This window comes from Enoplosus armatus, chromosome 24 (assembly GCF_043641665.1).
Source record: "Enoplosus armatus isolate fEnoArm2 chromosome 24, fEnoArm2.hap1, whole genome shotgun sequence".
NCBI lineage: Eukaryota > Metazoa > Chordata > Actinopteri > Centrarchiformes > Enoplosidae > Enoplosus > Enoplosus armatus.
In genome coordinates, this window is record NC_092203.1 from 9,940,810 (window position 1) to 9,966,930 (window position 26,121).

Genomic DNA, 26,121 nt, shown 5'->3' on the forward strand with positions numbered 1-26,121 from the left:
ACACAGGAAATCAGAAAGAACTCTTATAAAATATGACGCAAACAAGCTGTCCTGGTTAGAGCCAGCGCATTCATGAGTCATATGTCTTGTTAAAGTGTCCTTGCAAGACATTTTACCTGCATACAATGAGTCAAAGAGTGGCTTCGCAGGTTTCTTGAGGGTTGAAATGGCCAGTTCAGACATGAGAGTGAGGTAACGTTGCAGAAACACACACAAATCTCTCAAATGTGACACTGATACATGAGGCGTAAGATTGTGGGAAGTTAGTGGTTGATAAAACATGATTAAAAACTAATTTCAATGTTCACTTTATGTATATGTATTCAGTATAAAACCAAAGTGTCGGACTGAAAGACCGACCCGAGAGAGATGCCGCTGTCGTGGCCACAACTCAATGAAATCTAAACTGTAAGAGATAAAGAAGATGACACTTAAAACAAATACAACTGTAATTGGATGGAAACTGATTTTGTGGATGTTTTGCCTGTTGAGAACAAAATAAAGAGCGTTTAACAGTAAAGCCTGGAGGAGATGAAAGCATGGATGATTGACCTTCTTCTTTGCAAATGAGATAGATAATAAATATGTCTCAGTTGAATGAAACCAGACTGCACTTCCTTTAGGCATATGAGCAGCTTTTTGGCCTTTTAACCACTTGTTAGCAACTTTTTTAAGACACAAAAAAGCTTAAATTTACTGACGTATTTTATGTCGTAGAACAAAATGTGAAAATCTCTTAAGCTTGTGTTAACCACAGACCAAAAACCCTTTCAAAGACGACACTGACTTAATAAAGGAGATAATAAAGGACATATCAGAAGCTCCAGGTTCTATCAGATAATACAGAGTGCTTTTCTTTTTGCTGTTCTCACCAGATGCTTTCATTAAGCTTTATTTATTATTAATTTGTGAGTAAAATGGTGACCCGTGTTGTTTTCAAATGTTTGTTTCTTAGGAAAGTTTCATTGCTATCATCATTATTATGTTTTGGTAGTCGTAGTAGTTGACTTGAAGTGTTTCTACTTGTGTCTAAGACAGTAATAAGGCCTTTAAACGTACTAGAATCAAAAAATAAAGCTCAACATGAAGGCAAAAAGACTCCAGAGGCTCTATAAAGAGTGATGCCATCATTTTATTACTGCGTCGCGCTGCAGCACCCTGCTGGTAAGAACATGAATTACTTTTAATACAGTTTAAAGGGTTGGTTCAATTGATTTTTATTTAATTCTATCCAATTTCTTTTTAATGTTATGTTTATCCTGAGTAGTAAAATCAAATAACAGTTTATTTTTCAGGGTAAAATCGTCCTCCTTTCCTTTCTGTGGATGCTGCCGAGATATCTGTACGTGCTCACGTGTCCTGTTGTGTTACAGGCTGGAGAAACGTAACTTAATCACAAGGTTTGTATGAAAAGTGAAAGTTGAAAGGTGTATTATGTCTTAATGTTATTGAATGTTTTCATTGAGACCAAACTATTATTGTTAAATGACTTTTAATGGCAACTCAAGGGGAAAGTTCTGCATCGCTGACCTGGATATATCCTGTTGATGGTGATTTAAAAGACATGATAGAGAAGGACGAGTATTTTATGACTGACAGCTACTTTCATTCAGTGTAATTAGCTAATCAGGGCCTTTATATATTAAAGGACTCGTCCTCTCTGCGTCATTGATAATTGGATGATATCTTGCGTGTTTAGATAGTCTCTTTCTATATATTAAGACATGCCACTCTGCCTTTTTATTTACTTATTCGTTTAATTGTTTTATTCATTCTTTTGATATCCAGCTTGGTTTCTAAAACATCCCAGAGAGCCAGGGAGGCAGGAAGAGTCCGACTGTCCCCAGCAGACACACGATGATGAACATCCACAGGAAGATCCGGTCCACAACCATGGCCACATACTTCCAGTCCTCCTTCACCTGCGGAGACAGAAACAGACTGTCGAGATATCTGCGGTTGAAACTTCATTAGAAGAGATAATAATAATCATCAGCTCTCACTGAGAAGTCTGCATCCTCTGCTCTAAGATGCTCTGCGATGTAGGTCACCCCCTCCAGGGCCGATACCACTGCGGGAGACAGAACAGAGGCCGATGGGCTCTGGGTCAAACCATGCTCCACAGGAGGGGTGTCCCAGTCCAAGCTGCCCGCGGAGGGTCTCTGTGGGAGGAGGGTGTAGCCGAGACATCGAGGGGAAGGAGGAGAGAGGGAAGAAATCCTCGGATGACAGGCTACCTTCACCCCGAACCTCCCCAGATTATCTGTGTTCGGGTAACCGCGAAGACCGCAGTGGTGAATTTCATTTCCGGTATCCAAGGTGTCAAGTTGGTGGCCGCTGTGGCAACCGTTGTCGCCCTGGTAACCGTGGAGATCGATGTCAGACTCCTGAGTGATCCAGGCGGATGTGCCGTGGGAGGGGCCTGGAGTCCGGACAGGGAGGAGTTGATGAGTCAGGTGGCGCCGCCTGAGACGACAAAGTGAGTCAGTGAGCAGATATACCAGTGAAACAATGTTCTAAGTATAAAATAGTTAAAGCTGCTATAATATAATCATTGTTTTTATATAAACAATTGATCAAATGGTTACGTGTGTGAAAGAAATCAACTAGCTGGTGAGCACAGTGGAGCATTTAGCAGCTAAAGAGCCAGATAGCTTTTAGTTTTGGTTGGTAGAGACCAAAAAAAGAGCTAAAAGAGAGTGAATATTGGACTCCAAATGAATTAAATGTGATGATACGTCAATGTTGTGTTCACAGCTTGTTTCTGCTGCCCCCAAGTGGCCAAAAAAAACTGTTAATGCAGGTTTAAATCAGGAAATATCTGGTAAAGGAAAATCTGACTGGATTTTGGATGCCAGTTTTCAGTACTAAGGTGCACCACGTCCAAGCTCACGTCCTATGTACTTTAAAGTATACTATATATATATTTGAGTGTCCAGATTTTGAGGGTGAGTCTCACCTTACGGGCCTGAGGCCATGATCTGGACGCTTCATGCACAGCCAGCGCGGCACCGCCTTGAGGAAGAGCCTCCGAACCCATCGAGGCATGGTGTGAGTGGCTGACGACCGGTGGTGCACGTTCAGCACGAACACGGTGATGACGATGGACAGCGTGACGAAGATCATGGTGAAGAGCAGATACTCCCCGATCAGCGGGATGACCAGCGACGTGGACGGGATGATCTCTGTGATGAGCAGCAGGAAGACGGTGAGCGACAGCAGCACGGAGATGCACAGCGTGATCTTCTCGCCGCAGTCCGACGGGAGGTAGAAGACCAGGACGGTGAGGCAGGAGATGAGCAGACAGGGGATGATGAGGTTGATGGTGTAGAACAACGGGAGGCGGCGGATCACAAAATAGTAGGTGATGTCGGGGTAGATCTCGTGGCAGCAGTCGTATTTCTTGGTGTTGTAGGTTCCCACGGCATTGACGATCGCCCACTCTCCGCTCTCCCAGTAATCCTAGAAATTAGATTTTATTTTTAGCCAAGCTAGTGGCTCTGGGGCTGGTCCACCACTTTGGTCCAGAGACATTCATGGTCCACTGAGTGAACCCTACCTGATAATGGTGCTGGATGAAACATTCAGGGATCTCCAAAGTTATTATGATTCATCTTGAGGGGAACATGAATGTTTGCATCAATCTCCCGGCAATCGTTCCAATATTTCTCTAGACGTTTCACTCAAAACTACAAATGTAAACCTCATGGTGGCGCTGCAGAAAACATCAGCACACCTCCAAAGTTATTAGGCTTCATCCTCTGGGAAACACGGATGTCTGTACCAAATTTCAATCCATTCAATTGGTGTCAAGATATTTTACTCTAGATCAAAGTGGAGGACCAACTGACGGACGTCGCTCCCCCTCCAGACAAATTGTGGCTAAAAATGTATCTTTCAGTACAGAAGAAGTAGAAATGTGGACGAAGTTTCCACCTTAAAGTTGTCTACAGGTTTTCTGGTGAAAAGCAGAAACTCCCAACACAAAAATGAAAAGTGGTTGCTAAGCAGTGCGTCGCTAAAAACTGCATCATCAGGCTAACTTATATGTAACACCACTGAGAAAACCTCAGCGTTTTAAAACCTGAGAAATCTCTCCAGGATTGAAAAACTAATCCATGTGTTTTGTTTTCTGCAGAACTTAACGCTGAAATATTCAGTTAATTAAAAAGTAAGCAGCCAGAGTGTTTCGCTGGCATCCTTCTGCAAAACAAAACGGTTGGAAAAGAGCATGTGTGAACCGTAGATAAGAGGAGGTAAAGAGGCTTAGAAACGGCAAAGAAACACCCAGCCGTTCCCACCTACCTTCAGGTCCACCGTGTTCTCGAAGGGCTCCAGGTCGATCTTGGCGCGGTCGTACGTCCAGGAGCCGAACTTCATCTTGCAGCTCTGCTGGTCGAAAGGGAAGAAGGTGACGTCGATGGAGCAGGAGGACTTGTAGATGGCCGGGGGCACCCAGCGGATACGACCGGTGTGAAACAGGTGGGCCTTGGTCATGTGGGTGACGGCGAACTCTCCGTCTGCACTGGAAGAAGAAGAAGAAGAGGAGCAGTGGTGGTGTAGCATCGAGACAGGAAAAGGAAAACTTAAGCTGTTATTATCATTTTTCAGCATCTGAAATGTTGAAAGGCTCCCAAGTTTCCGCCTCATTATGTTTCAAACTCAAAAGGTGAATCAATAAACCTTAAGCTATGCCCAATTTACACGGGCAACGTTTTAATAATTGATCACTGAATGTTAACGACACTCTTCATGATGCAAGCTCGTTTCAACAAATGCCGAAGGAGGAGAAAGTTTCGTCTCCATCCAGAGAGATTTCAGAATGAATACTTCCTCTGGGCCTGAGGGGAGGAAACCAGACTGCCTGATGCAACATCGCTGTGCAGCCGCAATAAGAATCAGGGTCATTTATTCAACAGGATAATTTGCATGTATCACCGGTTGGTATGCAGGAATATGCAGAAGAGGCTGTGGTGTCGTCAAGCTGCTTGGCTCCATAGAAGTGACCTTCCCTCCTCATACGCTCTTCAGCGGATGAGCACAGCGTTATGGATCAAGCGGGTAATTGATCACTACAGATAATTTCCAGCTCCGCCTACAGAAATTCAAAATCGTGTCTGTTTCAACGCAGTATGTGTGAAGATATATTTTATATCCGGAAAGTCCACCTTTCTTTTTAAAGAATAATGTTGTACAACAATCCTTAAACTTCCATTCTGTGAAGAAATATCTGTCTATAAGTGTGCAAATAAGGAGGACTTGTGCAACTGAAGTTTGTGTGTGTTTTTACTTGTTGTACAGCACAATGTCCGGCACCCAGATGAGCTCAGAAGGAACTCTGATGGACGTCACGTTGTCGAAGTCGGAGGGGCTCCACTGCAGCTTGTAGTCTGTCCATTCCTGCCAACATATGCACAGTTTATGAGACAGAAAACACTAGTTTTATATTTGTGTTTCAGACTAGAAAGGCTGAATTGAAAGATGATGAATGTCAGTACAAAGAATTGGCAGCAAGCTCAGTTTTTGTCAGGACCATACTCAATTCACAAATCATACAAATCAATACAACCGCAGGTCAGCTTCTTCCAAACCTGTTTCAGCCACACGTTGGTCGTCATCATCTGATTTTTTTCATCCTGTTTTGGGGCCAAAAATTGACAAAAACAAAAGACTCTTACATGTTAGAATGACTGCTTATAAACTACAAAACATTCAGATGGATCTACAGACGTGTGTGTGTGTTCCCACCACGTCTATCAGCTGTGCGATAGAGAGGCCGAACTTGACGATGACCACGTCGCTGATGTTTCGCGCCGGACGCGTCCACTTGCTGTAGCCTCCAAACAAGCTCCTGAAGAGCTCGTCCTCAGTGTGAACACGAGTCCAGTCTTCAGCCAGCACTGACGGAGACAGACGGACAGAGAGGAGGGGTCACTTCCAGAGCAAAACGGCACAGATAACCATTTGGAGTTTGGATTAAATAAACAAGATAAAACGTGTAAATTGGGGACCTTTAGAGGCTTGTTCCCTTTGGACAGAGCCAGGCTAGCTGTTTCCCCCTGTTTCCAGTCTTTGTGCTAAGCTAAGCTACATTAACGTACAGACATACGAGTGACATCAGTCAAAATGTCAAACTAGTCCTTTAATGACTCAATTTAACTATCCAAAAGTTGTTCATATGAATGTCTTATGACAGATCTAATAAGCACTACTAAATGATTTATTAACCATTAATTAAGCCGTTAGTTATAACAGAAGTAGTCGCTTTCGTCATCTTAGTTGTTTTTCTAATAAAAATGATGTTAATAATCCAGCCAGTTCTTGACACAACTGCGACTTTATTATGTTCTCATGCCCTTATAATATTTTTATTTTAGAATTTAAATGTCCAGGAATTGAAAAGTCTTCTTTCTTCTCCTTAGTTTTTAACCCCTCCATGATTTACTGTCCCTCTTTAAACCTTTAAAGGGTTATTCTCCTCCTTTCTGCTAAAACCTCTGCAGCTGAGACAGTGGGAGAAATACTGTATCCTCTCTCTGGAAAAAAGCAATTACCTGAACTTTATTGTTCATAAAATGTCACAGATTCAGACTGTGATCTACTGCACCTTGATTTAATTTTATGTTACACAGAAAGAAATCATTGGAGATAACTGAACTTTGTGTAAAAATCAACACTTCTTTGCAAAGTTCTCCAGCAGCCATCACTCATAACTTCACGCTTGACATTAACCTCTTTAATTCTGCAGCGTTCAACCTTTTGTGTCCGATGTGATTTGATTTGTCTTGCAGGTTAAAGGACCTATGTTGTAAAATATCTTCTTCTTCTCCTGTTCACTTTAGGACCAGCAGTCCCTCCTTCCCTCTGTTTCTCTGAACACACAGCTTCGAACTCTGGCAAGCAATCTGGCATCGCCGGCAAGCAATTTAGGATTAGCCAGTGCAAGAAACAGCGAGCCAAGAGCACAAACTGTGCAAATGTGTGTAATGCCAGTTTTTGTGATTATATTGGCTATTTATAACCGACAAAATGATGTTTCAGGTGAGGCTCTGCCAGTGGAGGAGAAACAGATAACATGTTGTGGGATTACACTGCAATTTGTGTCCCAGGGCTTTTTCCAACACAAACTGCTTTATGACATCTACCCTTCTATACTTTATTGACAAGAAGTCATTCAGGTGTAGAAAAGATGCCTTTCTTTTGATAAAATGATGTGTTTTTTCTATGCACTGTTGCTGCTAGTCCAATTTTTATTATTGATATTTTATTATTTAATAATCAGTCATTAAAATGCACTTTTTAAACTAGAAAATGGCAGATCAGCACTTGTTTTAATTGTGCTTGGTTTAATCATCAAAGGGGAATCTGTCTCCTCACCTCAACATCAAATCTTAGAGATGTAACATGGTTACTTGATTAGTACAAACATTTTTCATCCCTTATGTTAACTTTTAGCGCTTTTATCCTGCGTCATGCTTCATTTTTATGCATAACATCTTGTTTTTGTTGTATGCTATTTGTTTTTATATTTTATTACATTCTATACTTTTGTCTTTGTACGTCCAGGCGCCATGTTGAATCAAATGTGTGTCTTTTTTCCTCAGATCACATTAAATATTACGTATAGTACTGCAAAATGTTGATGGACACTAATTGGATTGTTATTAGATATTGAAAAATGCCATTAGGTACCCATGAAATTATAGTTATAGTTCCTGTATGATACGATCAAGTACTATAAAGTCCCAAATATTATAAAGTCACTATAAAATCACTATTAAGTGGCCCTAATAAGTCCTATTATAAGCACACACCCTTTAGGGGAAAAAACTTACACTCTTATGATGACTTTTACATGGATACTGCAAAAATATGAGGTAAAAAAATACCATTAAGTATCATAAAGTCCCAGAAATGATAGGCTAAAGTCACGACATCAGTCTGTTAAGTGGGAATAGGAACATTAGAGGAACATCAGCCGCCTCACTCACCGGAGCTGATGAGGATCCAGCAGCAGCAAAGCGCTGAAGTCCGCCTTAAATCCCTTTTCTGCTCCATTTAAAACAACACAAACAGACTCCACTTTGGTCAAGATGAGGCTCAGGTTGTCTCGGAAGTGTTCAGCCTTTGTTTTGCCATCGTTCATCTCCGAAACAAGCAGTCTTGTTCGTCCTCAGACAGCTGGATGGATCACAGTCACAACCTCCCAGTGTAAGTTATCGCTCTCTGATCAGCAGGCGATCACATCACAGGGTGTTCCTGCAGGGGCTGGGCTCGGGCTTCCCCTGTGGGCTTATGATGACATTATTATTCTTTATGGCTTAAAATCTTGGAATATTTCGATGATATCCTCACGTCTGGACGTTTTTGTAAAGTTGTATGTTTCTGTAGTATTTAGGTATTTGGACCTAAACTTGAAGTTCTGGTTTTAATAGCTGAAAATGTAGCAAGTAGTAAAGTCCTGCATTCAAAATCTTAATTGAACTGTTTCCACATGTTGGAAAATACGATTATTTGCTTTCTTCTTGCTGAGAATTAGCTTATTAGAAGATTGATACTCTAATGCAGGCTGGCTAGTTAGCTAAATATGAAGTTAATGCTACCATCGGCTAATTTAGCCTAGCATAAAGACTGGAAACGGGGGAACAGCTAGCCTGGCTCTGCACAAAGGTAACAAACACCTCCAAAGCTCACTAAGTAATTATTATCACATTAATTTTATTTAACCCTCACAAAAAAACTAAGTGTAAACGGAACAAATCGCCATTTTACTGAACTAAACTAGCTTGCTTCTTAGCTCTTAGCCGTTGCCAGGCAACCAGCGAAGACTCCAGGAAGTAACTCGGCCTGATCAAGAAAAGAAGTACAAGTACTTCAAAACTTAAATGTACTTTAATGTACTTTGCTGAAAGTGTCAACCTGACTGATATATATATGTTATCTGTGATATTAGCTGAAAGCTATTTTTCTCTGTATCATTTATTATCAATCTGTGGTTTTTCCAATTAGCACAGTAAAGCTTTAAGGGGCCACAAGCCAAAAATGTCAGGAACACAGTTTTACTATAGAAAAGTACTGCAGATATCCTAGAAAACAACCCAGAAAGATTTTATATTTTTGCATTTTTATTTCTCTTTTCCCAAGATCACTCCAGCAAGGTCGATCGTCTCTCAGCTTCTGTCAGACCCCAAACATGAAGTCGTGTCTGTGGTTTGAATACATCATTACAGTCAGACACACAAAGTGCTTGAATCAGCAGATTAAAGTGCTGACTTTAATTCTAGGTTTACTCAGTGTGCGGAAATGTCACCAGCCAAGGAGAACTGGAAACACTGGAGGAACTTAAATCTAAAGTGTGACTGCACAGGGGTGAAGGATGGATGCCTAATTGAATAATTGTCACCATCGTTATTGTTATTAGTAACCTGTGATTTTCCTACTATGACAAATCAAAATGTCATATAACACCGCAGTTATTTTGCACGCGTGTAAAAGGTAACTTTGTGGTAACTTTTTAAATTGTAATGTTTGTGTGCCCACATACTTTTGTCATGTAGTGTATCTATATATATTTATATCTATAATATATTTATAATATTTTTTTCTCTCTATTTTCATGTAGCAGGTTTATTTATTATTTAAAGATTACATAATGCCACAGAAAAAACAACAAAGACAGTCAGCTGCGACGCTGTTAGTGATTCAATAATCATTGTTAATCTTTATTAATTAATTAATGTTTGATATTAATTTGAAAATCCTCCCTTTTCAAAACACCATCATAGTGTTGAACTGAAAGTAACATTTTCAAGGCAGAACTTTTACTTGTAACAGAGTATTTTTACAGTGTGGTATTAGTACTTTTACTTAAGTAAAAGATCTGAATACTTCCTCCACCACTGGAGTGAGTATTTGATAAATATTTTTAAAAACACGCGTAGTATCACTTTAAGGCTCGTCCCCTCTCCTGTCGCCCGGACTCGCTGCTGAGCGAGAGTTCCTGTTTGTAAACGATCTTTGAGATTAGCGGCTCCTCTCTGTGTCAACATCAGGAGATGAAACAACAACTAGCGGCATTTAGCTGCTAAACAAGCTAACGGACGTATGATTGTCTTCCCCGCCTGAGTGAGCACCTCAAGGAGAGGTGTGTGAAGCCAGCTGGTAAGAAAGTAGAGGCTTTTTATCCAAGCAAATGAGGGAGAAACACCTGTGGTTTAGGCTAGCGGTTTGGCTAGTTAGCTAGGACTGCTTAGCTAGCTAGCGAGATTAACGTTAACACGTTAGCTTCCAGCAGCACCTGCCTGAGGTGGCAGGTAGGGAATGCTAATGTTGGGGAGTACATTTCGGGACTTTATTTGAGCTAGAAGCTGGTTGAATAAATCTGAGTAAGTATTTCAAAACACGTGAAAATGAAACTACAACTGCTTTCAATTTATTTTGGGGTTTCCCCTAAAATTCAGGTTGACAAACAGACTTTGTTTGCATTGACAGCAACACATGAGCTAGCAGGACTGTTTGTTATCAGCTAATGGGGTGTGTTTTGTTTGGATTGTAGGTCTGCATTCAGCAGCCCTGAGTCTGACATGCTGATGGAGGAATAAACCCCACTGATGGAAACCCAGAGGAAGAGGTAGGTCTAACCAAAGTCCAGCTAAAAAAAGAGGATTTTTCTGCTCAAGTGTTGCTCTGACATTATCTGGCTGGCAGCCTGGATGTGATCACCATGTGACATTGCCTACGGATGAAGTTCACTTCTGCTTTCACCCACAAAACATCTGTTGTTAAGATGTAATGGTGCACAGAAGGAGGAGGAGGAGGAGGAGATGAAACACTGGCTCAGGCTAAATGCTGGAAGTTTGTCTGCTCCTGCCCTGCTTACTCAGCCATCCACACTTCTCTGTCTCTCCTTCAGATCTAGTCATCTTATAAATGTACTGTTCTGTACTTTAACTTGCGTCCTTCCCAATATTCTGGCATGTTTCTTGTCTATTTTGCTTTATGAAGAATATTATGTTTTGTAACACGACATGTAATTCTCTTTGGCAGCCCTCAGGGATAAATGTGGAATCAGTTAACAAAACATAATACTGAGCAAATAGTTTGGGAGGATCCTCCATCATTTTGGCACCTGATAGTTCATTAAAGGACAAGTCTGGTTGAACAAGTATTGTCTTGCATATCTTATTCCTCTGTGCCATAGAGGTCATTATGTTTGTGATTGGTCAATCTCTCAGCTCTGGGGATGACGATGGTGGAGAGCGAGGCCTGCTCCACACCTGGAAGGGTTACTCCTACAGCGTCACCCCAGAAAGGCTGCTCCTCCCCCGGCCTGTCCTTCAGGTCGCCCTGGGCACACGGCATGGTGTTCTGCTGGTGGAAGGTAACACTTATTATTGTTTTTGTTTTTTTAAATATATTTGTGGGGCATTTGTTTGCCTTTTATTACAAACACACTGTAGAGAGATGACAGGAAACTTTATTAATGTTGAGTGGGGAGGAAACATAATCAATATTTAAGCAAAAATATATAATAATGAATGCAAAGAGTGGCTTCATCATTATTAATCTAGATAAATACTGATACTTTTGGGACTGGCATTAGTAATTCTCTGTTGTGTGGTGAAAAAATAGTTGCCTCTAAATTTAAGCTTTTCCACATCTGAGAAAATTGAACCTTTTGATGTGACAAGTTGACATCTTCCTCTTTGACTATCGTGCTGTTGTTGCTCCCAATTCAGGAGGGCAGGTGTACACTTTTGGGGAGTTGCCATGGAAGCAGAGTCAAGTGCCCGAGCCAGCGAAACCCACCCTGGAGAGCGCACTCAGTGGCCAGCGGGTGGTCTCTGTCGCAGCTGGAAGCTTCCACAGCGGCGCCGTAACAGAGGATGGTGGCGTCCACATGTGGGGGGACAATGGCTCAGGTCAGTGCGGCTTGTCGGGCCTCAGCAGCGTCCCCAACCCAACTCCGGTCGCTTTGGTGGACTCCGACACCAGCCCACCGCAGACGGTCCCAGTGCTGGAGCTGGCCTGCGGGGAGCAGCACACCCTGGCACTGTCAGTCCAGCGGGAGGTGTGGGCCTGGGGCAGCGGTTGCCAGCTGGGCCTCAACGTCACCGTCTTTCCTGTCTGGAAACCGCAAAAGGTTGAGCACTTGGTGGGCAGGTATGTATTACAGGTGGCCTGCGGGGCTTCACACAGCCTGGCTCTGGTGCGCTGCCTGGGCCCTCAGGACATCCACCGGCCCCCTGTGGACAAATGCAGACAGTGTAACCAGCTGCTGTACACCATGACAGACAAAGAGGACCACGTCATCATCTCTGATGGTCACTACTGCCCCCTCGGTGTGGAGCTAACTGAGGATGAGGGCATGCTGGAGGCGCCTGCTGTGACACAGGGGCTCAAAACGTCCCCGTCTGAGCCAGTCCTCCCCTCCCATACCTCCACCTCAAACTCGACATCCCCAGCACCTGTGACAGGTGCTGACCCTTCCTCTGACCCCACTTACCCTCAGGACCTGGACAAAGAGGAATTAGCCTTGGCTAACGGAGTGCTGCCAGCCTTAGACTGTGACGCCTCAGCTGAGTCCAAAGGTGGTGTTGTTTTGGGGGTCAAGGGTTCGCCCTACCCAGACGAGCAGGCTGTCAAAGACTACCTGAAGAAACTGTCAGACAGCACGCAGGCTGAGCAGACAGGGAAGGCAACTGCTGGAGGAGCACATGCTCTGCTGGTGAGTTGGACGTCACAGTTTCGGGCAACAGAAAATCTGTGTTTAGAATTAAAAAAAGCAGCATCTCTCACATGGGCGACATAAGTAGTAAATATTGTGATTTTGACTGATAACCCTGCAGTAAGATAAAGAAACTGATCAGTGACTCTGCTTTGTTTCTCTTCCAGCCCTCAGCAGGAGGGCTTGCCTCCTCCACCCACGGCTCCACGCTCAACAGCCTGGTGGCCTCCTGCGCCTCTGCGGTGGGCGAACGGGTTGCCTCCACCTACGAGGCCTTGTCCCTGAAAAAGATGATGAACTTGTACCTGCCCTCAGGAGTGTCGAGGTCAGGCGGGCCGGCGGGGCTCACGGCCGTCGTCCCGGGAGTGGCCGATAACACCACGGAGCGCGTCCGCCTGGAGGACTCCATGCAGGCCAAGAAGAGCTCCAGCACAGGGGACATCCGCGAGGAGGAGGCCGAGGGTCTGCGGCGCCGCCTCTCGCTCCCGGGACTCCTCTCACAGGGTAGATACGCTGTTCACCTCTTATCCTCCTCCTATACTCTGCTGCGTAAGTACTTCTTGCGCATGTGCAGGTTGATGTCAGTCTGTGTGTGTCTGTCTTCGCTTCAGGCTTCCTCATTCAACTTGAAACATGGCAGAGGCTTGTGCTTGTCTCACACTTTATGCACAGTTAAGTCTTTTTTATTCTGTATATGTCACCTCCACTCTGGCACACAACGCTGTCATGAAACAGCAAATTGTGGCCCAGGACTTGAGCTGTGAGTGCCACTCATTTGTTGGTCCAGTTTGAGGGAGGTTAGCCCGTCTCAATGGTCGCCTTTGTGTGATTTTAAAAACACTGAGGAATGCACAAAGGAATGCAGATTGATATTTATTCTGCCTCCAGTGGAGCCGTCAGATGTATGGTCAGACTGTGTTTGAAGAAAACGTTGGAGGGCACAGCAGGGTTTAAGACTGTGACCCCGAACAGGGTGGATATTCCCCCGTCTATCATCGTATCTCTCTTCCTTTAAGACAGCCTGAGATTATTTGCTCTGGATTTCATCATCTGGATTTGGCCCGTCCTCTTGTGGGTTATATGAGCAGCAGGTTTTAAGCCTGAAAGATCAGATTCGATGAGGAAATTGGGAGACGAATCCTGAAAACAAGTCTATAAAAAAAAGAGGAAAAATCTTTTTTTTTTTGGTTTATATATCCTGGATTTCTAAAATACATAGTTGAAGCTTTGAGGAGTGTTTCCATCTCAAACCTTCTTGTGTTTCTGTCCTTTAGGCCGTAAAGATGTGTGTGTGCATGTTTTGGTCGATCAGTTCTTTAGTTTGCATAGTTTCATTTTGCTCCAGCGAGGGTCTGTTTAACTCAAAGTTTAGATGATAAACCGGGTGTTTCGCTTCATCAATAATTATAACAAAATGATGTTAAGGCACAAAGAAGCTCTCTGGGACAAACAAGGACTGTCTCCCTTCATATCAGTGTTTGTTCTGTCTGCTGCCTGCCGGCTTCTTCTCGTTGTCTGTCTGCTGGACGGCAGCATGTGTTTGGCGTCTCATGGCTGATGTGAGCTGAACGTCACTGCTGTCTCTGTGCGGCCATGTTTTTGTTTTGATAACACACACATTGATTTTCTCTGCTGAACTTTGCACCTGAGATTTCCACACTTCATTAACTACAACACAGAAAAAAATCAGATTCCGAATCAGGTTTATTGCCAAGTAGGTTTTCACATAGAAGGACTTTGCAAAAATCCAAAAAACATTTACACTGTTTTTGTCTTTTTGTCTGTGCACCCACAGTGTCCCCGCGGCTGCTGAGGAAAGCCAGCCGTCCAAGGATGCGTGCAGTCGCCCTTACCCCACTCGGAGGGGCGGTTCCCGAGGCCCAGGACGTGTTCCCCACCCTGCAGACGGAGGTGTGGAGTTGGGGCCACTGCGAGCACGGACAGCTGGGACATGGGGACAATCTGTCCAGGTAGGAGGATTATATACTTTATATTGTGTTATTATATATTATATATTATACACCAGAAGATGTTAATCATCTCTTGACAGTAGTGTGATGTGTCTGCTTGCAGATTACAGCCGCTGTGCATCAAGAGTCTGAACAACAAGGAGGTGGTTCGGGTGGCGGCCGGAGCTCAGCATTCACTCGCCGTGACGGCTCAGTCTCAGGTCAGTCTGTGGCTTTTTACACTCTGTGTTGGCCAAATATAGACTTCACCGTGGAGATAACATAAAACCGGGTTTCTGTCTTCCAGGTGTTTTCATGGGGAAGTAACAGCTCTGGTCAGCTTGGACACATGGACTCCCCCAGCACTGTCCCCCGCCTTGCAAAAGTGAGAAAACCACCTCCTATGCAAACACACACAGATACAGAGACACAGATACAAGTTCAATAACTCCTCTTCCTCCTGTCTGCTTCCCCTCCCAGCTGTCGGAGGGGATCCGGGTCTGGGACGTGAGTGCCGGAGAGAGACACACCCTCCTGCTCGCGGACGGAGACTGCATCCAGCCCATCATCTATTACAGCGGACAGCAGGTGAAAGAGGGGGAGGAAGAGAGCCACGCCAAGGAGCCAGGTCAGCAGGAAGGAGAGGAAGAGGAGCAGCGGGCGGGCGGCTACACCCAGCAGCCTGTACTACTTCCCTTCTGCATGAACGTAAGGACAAGTAACTGGTATTCAGACATTTTTCTTTCAGTACGTAAAAGTACTGATGTTCACTCGTCAGCCCAATTAAATATGAGTTGATCAAAATAAGAGGAATTCTAATATCTTAAACAAAGTGTTTCTCGTGCGTTGCAGCTGCGTTATGTGAGCAACGTGTTTGCGGGCGGCCAGCGGTGCGTGGCGCTCTCTGACAGGAACGTGATGGGCTTCATCGCCAGCCTCCACGAGCTGGCGTCGGCCGAGAGGAAGTTCTACTGCAAGCTGTGCAACATCAAGACCCAGATAATACGCCCCCTGCTGGAGCTGGGTAAGAAAAGACGGCGGATGAGAGAGAACTAACTTCAGGATAAACGCAGAAATCTTTGAATCAGCATTTTTGTTGTTTGTCTCCGTTTGTGTTTCGTCCTCCTCCAGAGTCTCTGAGTTCGGCTCTCGGCCCGGTGGTTCTCGGGCTCCTGCAGACTCTGGCGGGCCGATTCAGCCTCTTGTGCCACCTAACCGGGCAGCACGCCGCCAGCCTCACTGCCAACCTGCGCCGCGGCCGCAATGTCAAGAGCCTGCTCGTCCTGGACCACAGCAGCATCTTCCTCGACTCTTACCACGAGTACGTGTTCATTATTCCATTATTTATAGATCTTAGAACAAAATATTTAATTAAAAAAAACTGATTCCTGTCTCTTCATCAAGGTACTGCTGCGTTGTGGGCAACTTCCAGGTGATGGGAGGTTTCCAGACCTTGACCAAACCCTCACTGTGAGCAAACGCACACTATTTCACTCTCTGAAAACCCAGCTTTGATGAGGTGCTGTGACACAACATTACAGTGACAATCCAACAGCCAAAACATAAGAGGACGTCACTCTAAAAGTGTGTTTCTAATAACGAGTGAACATTTTCTTTGAAGAGATTTCTTCGGGAAGAGTCCTGAGCTGCTCCAGAGGCTGTCTGAGTGCAGCGAGGAGAACCCCGCCATGGCCGACCTCCTGGTGGCGCTCTTCTACCTCCCGACTCGCCACCTTCATGAATACGGCCGGCTGCTGCTCAAACTGGCCACCTGCTTTGAAGTGGTGGGTAATATTGTTTTTCTTTATTGCTTGTGTTGTAATTTGTATTCACATTCTTATTCATCTTGAAAAGCAAGAATAACTCTGTTTTATATACATAGATTTTTATAGAAAGCCAAATTAAAGTTCTTTTCAGGAAGAATTGACCATTAAATCTTATTCTTCTAGGCGTCCTAATCTTTTTAGGAACTTAAAAGGAAACTGGGGACTGGTAAAATAAAATGTTACCCAATATTTTTATGGCAATATTGATTTTAAATGATTAAAAGTGTATAAAATATCTTAAAAAGCCATAAAATTGTTTAGATTTGGAGCTCAAATCTTCAGAGATGTATTTATATTTCTATTGGCAACGTCCACAGAATCTGACTCTGTTTAGAAAATCCCAATGCATGTTTCAGGGTGAGTATTTGTGTGTGTGTGTGTGTGTGTGTGTGTGTGTGTGTGTTGTCAGTGCTCCAATGACTACCAGAAGCTGCAGGACAGCTGCTCCAAGTTCGAGTCTTTGGCCCTCCAGCTGAAGAGAAAAAGGAAGGACGCCGACTACACCTTTCATTTCTGGAAGAGCTTCCCCGGCAAAATGACGGTAAACTGTGTGTGTGTGTGTGTGTGTGTGTGTGTGTGTGTGTGTGTGTGTGTGTGTGTGTGTGTGTGTGTGTGTGTGCGCGCGCGTGTTCCTTTCCATTACCCCTGAGCGTGTCCGTCACACTTGAGCCCTCGAGGTGTCACATGACGCCACATATTGCTGAATGCATGTCATTGTGCGTCGTCAGGACTCGCTGAGGAAGCCTCACCGCCGGCTGATCTGCGAGAGCAGCAACAAAGCTCTGACCCTGCAGAACGCCGGGAGGTTCTCCGTCAACTGGTTCATCCTTTTCAACGACGCTTTGGTCCACGCGCAGGTCAGCTCCACACACACACACACACACACACACACTTTTCATCACATCCTTCAACTCTTTTACTTTTTTGAAGCCGTCCATATTTCAGACGATGTAACTTGGTGTGTTTCAAGCGTTTGTGTGTGCTTGCCTCCGTGCTGTCAGGGCGTGGCGCCTTGTAAAAATCTTGTAAGTATGCAGCCAGAAGCAAATGTCAGCACAGCGACACGTACCCCCCCCCCCGTCCCACTCTTCTTCTACCCCACCTTTTCCTCTGTGTGTGTGTGTGTGAAGGGCGTAGGGCTCTGTGTCATAGGATTCAACCCCGTCGGAGCCGATTCACATTTAAACACACCACAGATTCGCTCCAACACAAACACACACTCGTATAAATCAGGTGATGTCATAGCTGGCTTTTCATGGGGCTGATACAGATCAGACATCATTTATTTCATGCAGCAAGCGTATTTCTTTCTTTCTTTTGTCTGAACTAGCATTCATCAGTGTAGATAAAATCCAATGACTTCCTTTTTACTTCCTTCTGTTCTTCATTCTTTGTCCTTTATTTACTTCCCTCCATCCTTCACTCCAAACGCATATGTAATTTTATATCACAGACACCATAAAATGTATTATTATAATTTCTAGTAATTTTTTTTTTTAGCTCATCCAGTAAAATAAACACCTGATAATTCAAGTGCTTCATCACATTGATGCCTAACGAGTAATCAAACCAGGGATTGTAAATAAAAGTTAAAAGAATTTCCAGCAGTACTCACGTGTCATATGTATGTTTCAGAAGTTATCTGTCACTGTTAATACTTCATATAAATGTTCCTGTGGGCTGCACTGTAAGAAATAGGAGATAAAAACCATATTCTTTGTTCTGTGCAAAACATACATGCATTGTAATTTTCAACCAAAGTCAAGTGAGGCACAGAGCGAGGACTGTGAGTTTTTAATTATTCACGGCCGTACAACGTCATGATTACAGGTGCGTTACTATTTAAACATGTCCGGTGATACCCAGCCCTATCCCCACCTTCACCCTCTGCCTGCTCTCCACCTGAAGGAGACTGCATGGAAGGATGAACTGACAATAACCAAGGCTCAGTGGCTTTTAAAGCATTTTAGTTCTGTTCTTATACATTAATGATCTTTTCAACTGTTAAAACTAATCCAGCTTGAAAGCCAAAACTCAAAAAAAAAGAGCATTTCTTACCGTTTGAAGCCTTGGTTTCTGCTGTTGGTTCACTTGTAATTTAACAACTGGCGTATGAGAAGTACCAACAGTCTCTGGTTCACTTCTCCAAAGCAATTTCCTTCCCTCTCTCCTGCTTTGTCTCCTTGTCTCCATGTTTTTTCTCTTTCTATTTGCATTTCTGTCCATTCCTCTCTGTCTCGTCTCGTCTGCAGCAGTCCTGTGGTTGTCCTGCACCTTTCAGTCCCACTGCTGCTTCCTTTTTACTTCCTCTTACTCTACTTACTTTCTTTACTTCCCTTTTTTTTGTATGAATGAGAAACAGGGTGTTGGTGAAAAAGCATGCATGACTTCCTCTTTAAAAACACGTGAAACACATGTTGTCTTGCATGAGTAAATCTGACAGTCTTTAACAAGATGCTTCATTCTTCTAAGTTACTTCACAGCCTGCATGCATCCTTTACTTCCTCCATTACTTTTCTTCCTTTCTACTTTCCTTGACCTCTTTCTCTACCTTTCCTCTTTACTTCTTTTTGATTATTATTGGAAATTGGGTGAAATGTAAACAATAAACAAAAGTTTGCTGCAGAAAGCAGTTAGAAATTAAAGGTCATCAGTTTTCCTCCTGCTTTTCTTGTTAATTATGAGCTTATAGAGAAGGCTGCAGTTCACCTCCTGTTTGTGTGAAAGGCCCATTCACACCTTATGGGCTTATTCATAGCAATTAGTCTTGTGTCAGTGTGTCTCAGTGTGGGCAGACATGTTAAAAAGATTCATTATGTTTCTTTCCATTTCTAAACACTCACCTTTCCCTTCTTCCTTCTCTCCTCTTCCCTCCTTCTTTTGCCTTTCCTCTCCTCCAGTTCTCCACCCATCACGTCTTCCCTTTGGCCACGCTTTGGGTGGAGCCGATCCCAGAGGAGAACACTGGCCTGTAAGTCTGCTTTAACCCAGTGTCACATTTTACAGGTTTTCTTTGGAGTTTCACTGAAAAATAACTTAAAATGCTGTTTGTGTGAGTAGATACGGGTTAAAGGTGATCTCACCAGAGGAGACGTTCACCCTGCTGGCTTCCTCTCCCATGGAGAAGGTAGATCTTTCTAATGCTCACCTTAAAACTGCATTTCCATGTGATGCAACTCAAATGAACTGGATGCATGTGTTCAATCCCAGGCCAAGTGGCTTCGTTCCATCAACCAGGCGGTGGACCAGGCCCTGAGTGGAGCGGGGCAGGACACGGCGTCAGTCGGCTCGGGGTCGGGGCAAAAGTTGGAGCCTCCCATTTCCAGGACGGCCTCCTACACTTTTTATAAGGATGGGCGCCTGAAGGAGGCAACATACGACGGACGCTGGCTCGCCGGGAAGCCCAACGGCAGGTCGGACACACACGACCTTCTGTCTGCATGAATAGAATATTTTAGATATTGATATGTAATAATGATCAGGATTGATTCTGTTTTTCAGGGGAGTGCTAAAATGGCCTGATGGGAGAATATACACAGGGGCGTTCAAGAACGGGCTGGAGGATGGGTGAGTGGTGGACATCATCATCATCATAATTCAGTGTAATTCTTTAATGAGTCGGATGATTTTTAGCTGCCGTTTCTTCATCCATCTAGCTTTGGGGAATTTGTCGCTCCCAATAAGACGCTCAACAAGAACGATCACTATCAAGGTCACTGGAAAGATGGCAAGATGCACGGCCTGGGGACGTACAGGTGAGTGTGTATGACAGTTAGGAACTTTATTGTCCAAGCTGTTGTTTTCTATATTTTGCAGCAAATGTGGAAAATTACTTCAGTACTCGTTCACAAGTGTGCACAAAGAAAGAGGATTTAGTTTAGAAGAGAGTTGAGTTCAGCAGGACTCAAAGCAGCTTAGAGCAAACATCCTCCGTCTGTCTGCAGGTACGCCAGCGGCGAAGTTTACGACGGATCCTTCCAGGACAGCATGCGACACGGCCACGGCATGCTGCGCAGTGGCAAGCTCAACACCTCCTCCCCCAGTGTCTTCATCGGCCAGTGGCTGCAGGACAAGAAGACCGGCTATGGAGTCTTCGATGATATCACAAAGTACGCTTTACATGTCAGCTTCATGTTTGAAAAAAACAGAAGGAAAGGGAATAAAATCCAGCATAAAATACCACAAAATGTCTGTGCTGACCATCTGTTTTCTATCCAGAGGGGAGAAGTACATGGGCATGTGGCAGGACCACCTGCGGCAGGGCACCGGGGTCGTCGTCACTCAGTTCGGCCTGTACTACGAAGGAGCCTTCAAAGATAATAAGATGATGGTGAGCACCTCTGTCTTTGATTTTGGTCACATTTTGTGTGTGTGTGTGTGTGTGTGTGTGTGTGTGTGTGTGTGTGTGTGTGTGTGTGTGTGTGTGTGTGTGTGTGTGTGTGTGTGTGTGTGTGTGTGTGTTAGAAGTTTAAGAGGGAGATTTTATCCAACAGACGTGCACCAAATCAAAAACTATGTGAAAGAACCATGAAATCCTTCACAATGTCGACCGCTTCAATATATACAAACACTGACTTTTAATCAGGCTTTTTAGAACAGACACTGATGTTTGTTATTCACCAAAGTGGCTTGAAAATTTGGCGAACATTATAGATCGATAAGAAGGTCATGAAGAAGGAAAACAGTTCACCGGAAAATTAAACAGAAAAATTAAGCTTTTCAAGCTTAAAGTCGCAGAAGAAGTGAAACAGAAAATTTAAACGTCCTGTTGAAAATCATAATAAATGAAGCTTCTGTATATTTAGGAGCTGTTTTATACTTGATGTCTTTTAGGGAACTGGGATCCTCCTGTCAGAGGACGACACCACGTACGAGGGGGAATTCTCTGACGACTGGACCCTCAATGGAAAGGTGACTAAAAAGCAGATACATGTTATATCTTTAAAAATACTCCAAAATATTGAAATATTAGCAGCAAAATGTACTCCAGTGTAGTTTAATGTACTGATTGGCTCTCCTTCAGGGCGTCCTCACCATGGCAAACGGTGACTACCTGGAGGGCTCCTTCAGTGGCGAATGGGGGTCTGGCCTCAAAGTGACGGGGTCCTACTTCAAGCCGCACCTGTTCGACACGGACAAGGAGAAGACCCGCTCTGTGTAAGCTCCCAGAATGTCAGAAACCTACAGAAACGTCTTGTTATACTTCATTTACCCGTCTTGTTATGCTTTATGTACTGGCAGGAAGCTGGGCCGTCTGTCTGTGTGCGCCGAGGACAAGTGGCAGGCGGTGTTCGAGGAGTGTTGGAGTCAGCTGGGCTGCGAGGCGCCGGCCCAAGGAGAGAACTGGAAGGCCTGGGAGAACATCGCCGTGGCCCTCACCACCAGCCGACGACAGATCCAGGACAGGTACACGCAGACTGTTGACATTTATACTCTTATTTTCTTGGCCATTCATTTACCTCTCTCGTTTTGTGTCTGTGTGTCCCAGTCCGGAGATGTTGTCTCGAAGTCACAGCAGGACCCTGGAGAGTCTGGAGGTCATCCCGCAGCACGTCGGTCCGATCACCATGGAGCGATATCACACCATCCGCCTCTACCTCATCAAGGTGAGCCCACCAACCGCTCCCCTCTTCCAAAAACACCTTCACAGTTCAGTTCATCCATAATGAGTGAGTGCACATTTACATTTTATGTTCATTTTGGACTGAAAGCGACAAGTTTAGGTCCATTCAGTGGAGGACCCCTGAGTGGACTAACTGTAACTCTTCTATATGTCCTCCAGGCGTGTGACACCCCCCTCCACCCACTGGGCCGGCTGGTGGAAACCCTGGTGGCGGTCTACAGGATGACCTACGTGGGCGTTGGAGCGAATCGCCGGCTGCTGCCTCAGGCTGTCAACGAGATCAAGTCGTACCTCAACCGCATCTTCCAGATCGTCAGGTAGTTCACATACAGCGTCATTTTCCAATGAACGCGCAGGAAAAGCTGCAGAATATCTGTTCACGTGTGCTCTTGAATGCTCCGTAGGTTTCTTTTCCCGGACTTGCCAGAAGAGGGCGGTCTAATTCCAGAGCCGACCACCAACCTCCAGGACAAGAAGGACCCAGGATCGACTGACGCCCCGCTAGAGTCACCAAAACCTGGGTAAAGACCAGCGGCGCCCCCTTGAAGCTTTTCCTCAGGGGTCAGTCGGATCGCGTTCACCTCTCCGATGTGTCTTTTTCAGCCGTGTGGTGAGCTGCTCGGCTCTGCTGCTTCCCGTCCTGCTGCCTCGTCTCTACCCGCCGCTCTTCACCCTCTACGCTCTGGACAAGGAGAGAGAGGACGACGTCTACTGGGAGTGTGTCCTCCGCCTCAACAAGCAGCCTGACCTCGCCCTGCTCGCCTTCCTGGGCGTTCAGCAGTAAGTCTCGAAAAAGAGTCTTGCTTCGTGTAAAACAGATTAAACATTTACTTCCTCTGTTTTTTGTCCCCTCAGAAAGTTTTGGCCTGTTTCCTTTCCTGCCTCTGTGCCTGCGGCGGGGGAGAAGCAGCAGGTATGGTTTCGTTTTGATTGAAGTCTCGAGTGTAAGTGGGCATTCAGGCCGAAAACAAACACAAAGGAGGTCCAGTCCAGTTTGAGTGACAGATCCATGACAGTGGTTTGTAATGTTTGTAATGCTGTCCTCGTTACTAAACCTGAATCAATCAGTCAAATTTTTGCGGTTCCAGCAACACAAATGTAAATATTTTTGTCGTCTTCTGAGACGGTAAAGAGAATATTTTTCAGTTTTGGATCATTGGTCGGAAAAACCATCAATTTGAAGCTGTTACTTTGGGCATTTTTCCCTATTTTCTTTGCAGATCAAGAAAAATAATTGTGAATGTATTTTAGTCTAGTTTGAATCCGCGTCAGGAAGTATAATAAATAAGCAGTGTTTGTTCCGGCCTGTGTGTCTCCTCCAGGTCATCTCCAGCACAAAGGACGCCTGCTTCGCCTCTGCAGTGGAAACACTACAGCAGATCAGGTACAGTTAGTCAGACCCTTTGTTTCCTCAGTCAAACACAGATGCACGCAGAAACTGTATGAATAAGGCTAAATCCCAAATCAAAGTTCCCCCGTTTCTCGTTTGTTTGCAGCACAACTTTCACCCCGTCAGACAAGCTGCAGGTGATCCAGCTCACCTTTGAGGAGATCACCCAGGAGGTTCAGGCGCTGCTGAAGCAGGACTTCCTGTGGTCGATGGACGACCTCTTCCCGGTCTTCCTCTACGTGGTGCTGCGTGCACGGTCAGCATACAGACATTTACATCAGAGAACATATTCTTTTCATGAAAAAGGTCCAGGAAACAGATCTGCTTTAACCAAACAATATGAAAACAAGTCGATAAACGTTGCATTAAATGCTTTAAGTAGGCGATTAATCAAGCAGGCGATCGAAGGAAATTATCTTGATCAAAAAAGCAAAAATTATTGTGAGGATTTTATCAACAAAATTAATAAACGAGTAAATGGCGTATAATCAGGAGATTCATCGAAAATGAAAATAATCTAAAAAAACACAAATGTATGTGAAAAAAGGCAAAAGTAGATTATTTATCAGATGATGCTCTCTCTTGTCCTCTTGTCGAGACGTATCGGACTTATAGCTGTTTTTTGTCCTCAGAATCAGGAACTTGGGGTCAGAGGTCAGCCTGATCGAAGACCTGATGGACCCCTGCGTTCAGCACGGAGAGCACGGCATCATGTTCACCACACTCAAGGTAACACGCGCACAAACTGAACACTAAGAAAGACTTTGGAAAGAAAAGATTATTTTACGTGTTTTTATTTGTGTCTTTTCCACCTGCAGGCCTGCTACTACCAGATCCAGCATGAGAAGATCACTTAAGACGAGCGAGGCGGGGCGTCCTCTGTGATCTGCGTGCTGCCGTCCCACCTGCCATCACAGCCAATCACGGGGCCAGGATCAGTGAGGCTTCGGGGTGACGAGTGTGAGCGGCGGCCAATGGGAAGCGGAGGAGGTTGCCGACAGCGCCATCTGCTGAAGAGGGGACCCCCACACACACACACACACACACACACACACACACACACACACACACACACACACACACACACACACACACACTCTTTGCCCTTTCAGTGGCCTCGACCGGCCTCTTATCCACAGATCATGAAGGTGCACATCACTTCTGCTGCCAGAGATGCGCCACTTCATACCGTCCAGTGTGAAACAGCAGACTGACGTGACTTCCTGTGGGAAACCCTGACGTAGCGGACGTTGTTACCTGGTCGTACCTCCTTGTTTTAGTGCCAATGGGAGTGGCGTGTTCTCTGGTGTCTCTGCTCGCGGTCTGTGACACACCGGACCTCATTTTCTTCCTTCAGAAGAATCAGTTTTTCAGCGTGAAAAACAACTTTTTGGCCGAGTGACGTGGTCCATCACAGTGAAAACTTTTCCTTTTCGGCCTTCAGTATTTGGGATCGTTTCACTTCTTGTTCTTCGCCTGACACCCACATGAAGACACGTTTTATTTAGTGTCTTTGTCAGCTGAGACAGCTAGCTCAGTGTTCGAATGGTTTCTTTAACCCAAAACACAAGTTCTTCAAGCCACAAGCAGTATTTTACGGTTTTACAAGAGAAAAGACTTGAATGAAAACTAGCTGGTTGGTTACTACCTGGTTTGATACTCTCTTTATACAACATCATGTACCGCATGCACTAAATGATGCTTACATTCTCCTGTTACACCAGCTGGCAGAGGAATACAGTTAAACCTAGTTAGTGGCTAAATTAGCCGGCTCTGACACCATCTTTGGCAGCCAACCAGCTACTCCAACTTTCCATTTTTATGTTGTGTCTCTGGGTCCCGGCTCCCGACGAATCATAGCACCCTAATGCAAAACCTGGCTGAGAAAATCGCCTCTTTTAATGCTTTGCAGGAACACAGAGCAAAAGCCAAGTTCAGTGAAAAGAGATGTTTTTCCGAGACAATCTGAGAGCCAGTTTTCAGTATTAATGAGTATTGACGCGTGCCGGCAAAATCTGAAAAAGTATGGGGTTAAAATTGGGGTCTTTAGCAGCAAAAAAAATGTATTGAAAAGTATCTTCAAAGTTGGTAAATGAGATTTTGTGACTTCATATCATCTGTGTGTTTCCCCCACAGAGATCAGCTGTATTCCCAGTGGAAAGGAAGAAATAGTCTGTATTCGTTGTATTGTTGGTGACACAGTGTTCGTTGCAGACAAACAACACCATTTGAAAGTCTTAAAATCTGTTGATCTGTAAAATAATGAACGCGAGGTGCCTCTTCCTGCCGCAGGTGGTGTTTCAGCAGAGAGCCGGGCGGTCGGCTTAATGCAAACACTGTTTTTATAGATGTGATGCTCAAAGCTGATTCCCGGCGCCATCTGTTAATGCTAACTGTTCTTTTTTTAAACCATTTACAGCACTGTCAGACATTGTTGCTTATTTGAGATTTGCGTCACACATGCCTGTTTATAAAAGGGCTTAAGAGGGGATTCAGAGCATGACCCAGCCTTTTTTTTTAAACATCATGGCTTTTGTTTTCTCAAATGGTTTAACAATATAAATGCCAGTCAGAGGCCTCTTTGTGAAGGGACTACATTTAGGTGA

The 26,121-nt window shown here is 44.5% G+C and overlaps 2 protein-coding genes across 2 annotated transcripts; one reads left to right on the top strand and one right to left on the bottom strand.

Moving 5' to 3' along the window:
• Positions 1–1,796: 1,796 nt before the first annotated feature.
• LOC139306846 (neuronal acetylcholine receptor subunit alpha-2-like) lies at positions 1,797–8,058 on the bottom strand. Its single transcript, XM_070930807.1, has 8 exons — positions 7,992–8,058; positions 5,749–5,900; positions 5,592–5,636; positions 5,291–5,400; positions 4,306–4,525; positions 2,960–3,462; positions 2,004–2,466; positions 1,797–1,922 (listed from the first exon to the last, which is right to left on the bottom strand). The coding sequence occupies exons 1-8, from the start codon at positions 8,056–8,058 to the stop codon at positions 1,797–1,799; spliced, it is 1,686 nt and encodes a 561-aa protein (XP_070786908.1).
• A 2,552-nt stretch (positions 8,059–10,610) lies between these two features.
• On the top strand, positions 10,611–24,458 carry als2b (alsin Rho guanine nucleotide exchange factor ALS2 b). The gene is made up of 34 exons (XM_070930448.1): positions 10,611–10,630; positions 11,235–11,380; positions 11,739–12,727; positions 12,895–13,276; positions 14,523–14,697; positions 14,801–14,897; positions 14,984–15,061; positions 15,157–15,384; positions 15,529–15,700; positions 15,808–15,997; positions 16,081–16,146; positions 16,298–16,460; positions 16,912–17,043; positions 17,231–17,359; positions 17,504–17,527; positions 19,403–19,473; positions 19,563–19,629; positions 19,713–19,915; positions 20,004–20,069; positions 20,159–20,257; positions 20,447–20,611; positions 20,721–20,832; positions 21,336–21,413; positions 21,526–21,659; positions 21,744–21,908; positions 21,991–22,108; positions 22,285–22,442; positions 22,530–22,646; positions 22,729–22,905; positions 22,981–23,038; positions 23,448–23,509; positions 23,622–23,771; positions 24,148–24,244; positions 24,334–24,458. The coding sequence occupies exons 1-34, from the start codon at positions 10,611–10,613 to the stop codon at positions 24,370–24,372; spliced, it is 5,127 nt and encodes a 1,708-aa protein (XP_070786549.1). The 3' UTR covers positions 24,373–24,458.
• The last annotated feature ends 1,663 nt before the right edge of the window (positions 24,459–26,121 follow it).